The sequence below is a fragment of the Gekko japonicus genome, unplaced genomic scaffold (genome assembly GCF_001447785.1).
Source record: "Gekko japonicus isolate JY-2015 unplaced genomic scaffold, Gekko_japonicus_V1.1 scaffold5463, whole genome shotgun sequence".
NCBI lineage: Eukaryota > Metazoa > Chordata > Lepidosauria > Squamata > Gekkonidae > Gekko > Gekko japonicus.
In genome coordinates this window covers 45,036-49,245 of record NW_015167218.1, presented here as the reverse complement: position 1 = coordinate 49,245, position 4,210 = coordinate 45,036, and the positions used below count along the sequence as shown (strand labels likewise).

At 47.3% G+C, this 4,210-nt stretch overlaps 1 protein-coding gene across 1 annotated transcript in view; it reads left to right on the top strand.

Moving 5' to 3' along the window:
• The first annotated feature begins 1,204 nt into the window (after positions 1–1,204).
• The window catches only part of LOC107112095 (zinc finger protein 436-like), a 10,822-nt gene continuing 7,816 nt past the window's right edge, over positions 1,205–4,210 (top strand). The window contains exon 1 of the mRNA XM_015413168.1: positions 1,205–1,924. Within this exon, the coding sequence (XP_015268654.1) occupies positions 1,205–1,924 (720 nt within the window). The remainder of the gene's footprint in view (positions 1,925–4,210) is intronic.

Sequence of the window (4,210 nt, the reverse complement as noted above, 5' to 3'; positions counted from 1 at the left end):
GGTACCTGTTTATCTACTTGCAATCTCTTGCTTTCGAACTGCTAGGTTGGCAGGATACTTTACTTAGGAAAGGAGAAAAGTGGAGATACAGTCGCCGGCCAGAGGCCCACCTTAAATACAATTACAAACCACACCCCAACACACACCCACACCCGTGATTGGATTATTTACAGTGTTATTGCAACCATAGGTTCCCTTGAGGATCTGGACAAGCCGATAGGCTGGTGTTAGGATCCTCTCCTTCTGTTGTCCAAGGATGCGAAGCTATGTCAGTTCGCATGGCCACGTGTAAGGGCGACCGCATGTGTGGTCGCCATTAGAACACAACACATGCCAAAACATACCTCCCGTGTCCTGTAACACTGCAGTAACCTAAAAGGGTGCTGGTTAGAGCTAGGGAGACCTTGCCCAACATTGCAATAATAGAAAAGCATTACCTTGAAAGGAACTGAAAAGGTATTCTCAGCAGTAGTTCTTTGTTCCTGAGGAAGGACCAGAGCTCTGAAACACTGAAAGATTACCTGGGAAAAGTGTTGGACTTTCTTTATATAATTCTGTATATTTACTCTTTGGCCTCGGTATTTCCCTATGATGGATTGTATGGGCATATTGACTTCATATAATAGATATATCACACTTTAAATGAAGTCTCCTTTATGAATATGTTGTGGGAAATATAGCGCACAGTTGTTTTGCTTGTTTTGTTAGGTTTTTTTCCTACAGGACAACCCAAAAATTTGGATTCCAACCTTTAAATGAAATCCTAAACATCTTAAGAATTTAAATGCATGTATTCAATATTAACTCCTGCCAACCTAGCAGTTCAAAAGCAAGAAATTGTAAGTAGATAAATAGGTACCACTTCGGTGGGAAGGTAACAGCGTTCCGTGCGCCTTGATGTTTAGTCATGCCGGCCACATGACCACGGAAACGTCTTCGGACAGCGCTGGCTCTTCGGCTTTGAAACGGAGATGAGCACAGCAAACCCTTTTTATTCAACATTAAATTATGTATAAATATCTAACCATCATACTGCTGTAGCTTTACCAGTAATTTTATGACCAGGAAAAACCAAATAGGGGCCACTTTTATCCACTGTCACTTTGTACTATTTCTTTTTTTCTACAGGGAGAAGCCCCATCTACAACCCTGTAAATTGTTTCCAGATTTTTATTGGAAGCACTTATTTCAGCAGTCGCTCAGTATGAAAACAGAGGGGCCAAGCACCCCGTTAAAGAAGGCATCAGACGGGACAGGAAAATCCCCTCATGTCCTCCAGGCTGGGAGTATCGAGGGATTCCTACAAAGGAGACGAGGAAACCCAGTGGATCAGCAGGCAGGGGAGGGTTCCCTTTCCCTCGCACACTGGGAAGCCCAGTGGCAGGAGTTCCTCGGGACGTTGGAGGGCCGTCACTCTCTATGGGGAATCCCCCACTTGCCAGAGAAACCTTCCCCCTGGGAAGATGCCAAGGTCTTTCTGGCCTCCTTTGAGCAAGTGGCCAAAGCCTGTCGGTGGCCCCAGGAAGAGTGGGTGACCCGACTCCTGCCAGCCCTCAGTGGAGAAGCTGAGCAGGCCTTCAACAGATTGGATGTCAGTGACAGAGAGGATTATGGGAAGGTGAAGGCAGCCATCTTGCGAGGGGACACCCTGAGCCGGGAGAAGCAGCGCCAGCAGTTCAGGCGTTTCTGCTACCAGGAGGCCGAGGGGCCCCGGGGGGCTTACAGCCGACTTCGGGAAATGTGCCGTGGGTGGCTGAGGGTGGAGAATCACAGCAAGGAGCAGATCCTGGAACTCTTGATCCTAGAACAGCTGCTGAGCGTCCTGCCCCCGGAGGTCCAGAACCGGGTGAGGGAGAGCTGCCCCCAGAACTGCTCCCAGGCGGTGGCCCTGGCCGAGGAGTTCCTCTTGAGGCAGGAGAACCAGGTGAGCCCCTTCTGCTGTATGGGCCTGAGTCTGGGAGGGCCTGGGGTGCAGTTGGGGCTGTGATCTCTTTCCGTATCAGGAGAGCGAGGGGAAATGCCATGTGGGATGGGCTGGTCTGAGGTTCCCCAACAAGGTGCCCACCGACACCTTTCCTGGTTCCTGCTGCCTGCCAAGTGCTTTCAAAAAGTGGGTGGAGCCGAATGGGGCTTTTGCTCAACAAGGCTTCTGATTGGCTGTGCATATTAAAATGCATCCTGTTAGGCATAGCTTCAGCCTGGAACGTCGAACTGTTACTTTTGGAGTTTTATATAATCTTGCTGCCTCACATTTTCAGCCATTTTGTGATTGTGCCCACCACCCGGTGTCAGAATTTGAAAGTGCCCACAGGCTCAAAAAGTTTGGGGATCCCTAGACTGGGCTGTTGCCTTCTTTCTCTGGGAGCTCAATCAAGGCAGGGGAGTATCTTGTCATCGGGGACGATGTGTTTGGTCTGCACTGGACTCTCCCTCTCAAATGACAGGTCCTCTGTTTGCACTGCAGTTATTTTTAAAAGTTAGAAACCAAGCAAACAAGCAGCATCTGTGAGCTGGTCTGCCAGAGCTCTCCTTCTCAGCTGGTGGATAAGGCTGATTCCACCTTGAGGACTGGCTGTGTCTCAGTGGCAGAGCATCTGCTTGGCATGCAGAAGGTCCCAGGTTCAATCCCCGGCATCTCCAGTTAAAAGGACCTGGCAGTAGGTGATGAGAAAGACCTCTGTCTGATACCTTGGAGAGCCACTGCTGGTCTGAGTAGACATCACTGACCTTGATGGACAAAGAGGGTCTGATTCAGTATACTTTCCATATAAGTATATGGGAAAAGTGCAGAAAAGGGCAACTCGAATGATAAAAGGGTTGGAACACTTTCCCTATGAGGAAAGGTTAAGGTGCTTAGGGCTCTTTAGTGCATGTGGGTGGGTATTCTGTTTGTAATAATTGTTTGGATACACTATATTTTTAATATGCTAGTTGTGATAATTTCATGCCAAGTAAAAATGTCCATAGTCATATTTTATGTTCCTAAAGTAACAGAATGACTTTCAATCTAGAAAAGACAAAAGAAATGCTAATGTAGCATTTTTTTCAATTTTTCCGAAAATTTCCGTTTCTCCCCGAAAAAACCCGGAAAAAAACCAGGGTTTTTTCCGAGCATCAAAATTTCCGGAAATTTTACATCTCTAGATAAGGCCGATTCCACCTTGAAGACTGGCTGTCTCAGTGGCAGAGCATCTGCTTGGGATTGATTGATTTTTAAAAAATATATAATAGAGCGATAGTCCCTTCATAAATACATCATGGCGACCACTGACTATTTTCTACTGATGCCTAATTAAGCAGAGGTCTCTCCACGATTACATCCTTGAGCCCTTGTCCACCAACCCTGTTCATTCACAGTGGTCGCCTGGCACCTTCAAGAACACGAGATAGGCAGACCAAACGTGTCCTCCACCGACCACAGAGATCTTTGCATTGTGATGGGAGAACTGCAAGTGGAGGGGGACATGCAAACAAAGAGACAAAACCCAGCAATTTCTCCAGCTCACAGATGCACAATTCTTGCTTGGTGGTGGCACAAAATATCTGACACAAGCCTTTCTCAAAACAGGGTCAGGACTTTGGTCCCAAAGGTACCCAAGCAATTTTAAATAATTATTCTGACCCAGGGACATAAACGTCTACTTGGTTGCATAAATTTGGGGTGGAGGGAGAGAAGAGAGCTGAAACCGTGATTTATCAATATGACGTTTAATGATCGCTTGAGTCTAAGAACCTGCCTTCCCCTACGGTAGTTCATTGGTCCGCCTCGCTCAGTATCGGCTACTTTTGACTGGCCACAGCTCTTCATGACCTCAAGCAAAGAAACACCTTTCCCAGTTCTACTACCCACAGATGGCAAAGGGGAGGGGCTGCAGCTCAGTGGCAGAACCTCTGCTTGGCATGCAGAAGGTCCCAGGTTCAATCCCCGGTATCTGTAGTTAAAAGATCTGGCAGTAGGTGATGTGAAAGACCTCTGCCTGAGACCTTGGAGAGCCCCTGCCGGTCTGAGTAGACAAGACTGACTGTCATGGACCAAGGAGTCCGATTCGGTACAAGGCAGTTCATGTGTCATAGCAAAATAAACGAAAAACCTAGTGGCACCTTAAAGACTAACAATGCGTATTTTCCCAATCTCTTTTCCCATAAAAATTCCCCCAGTCTGATTGTCAACCATGTATCTATCTGATGAAGTGGGCTGTGTGACCCATGA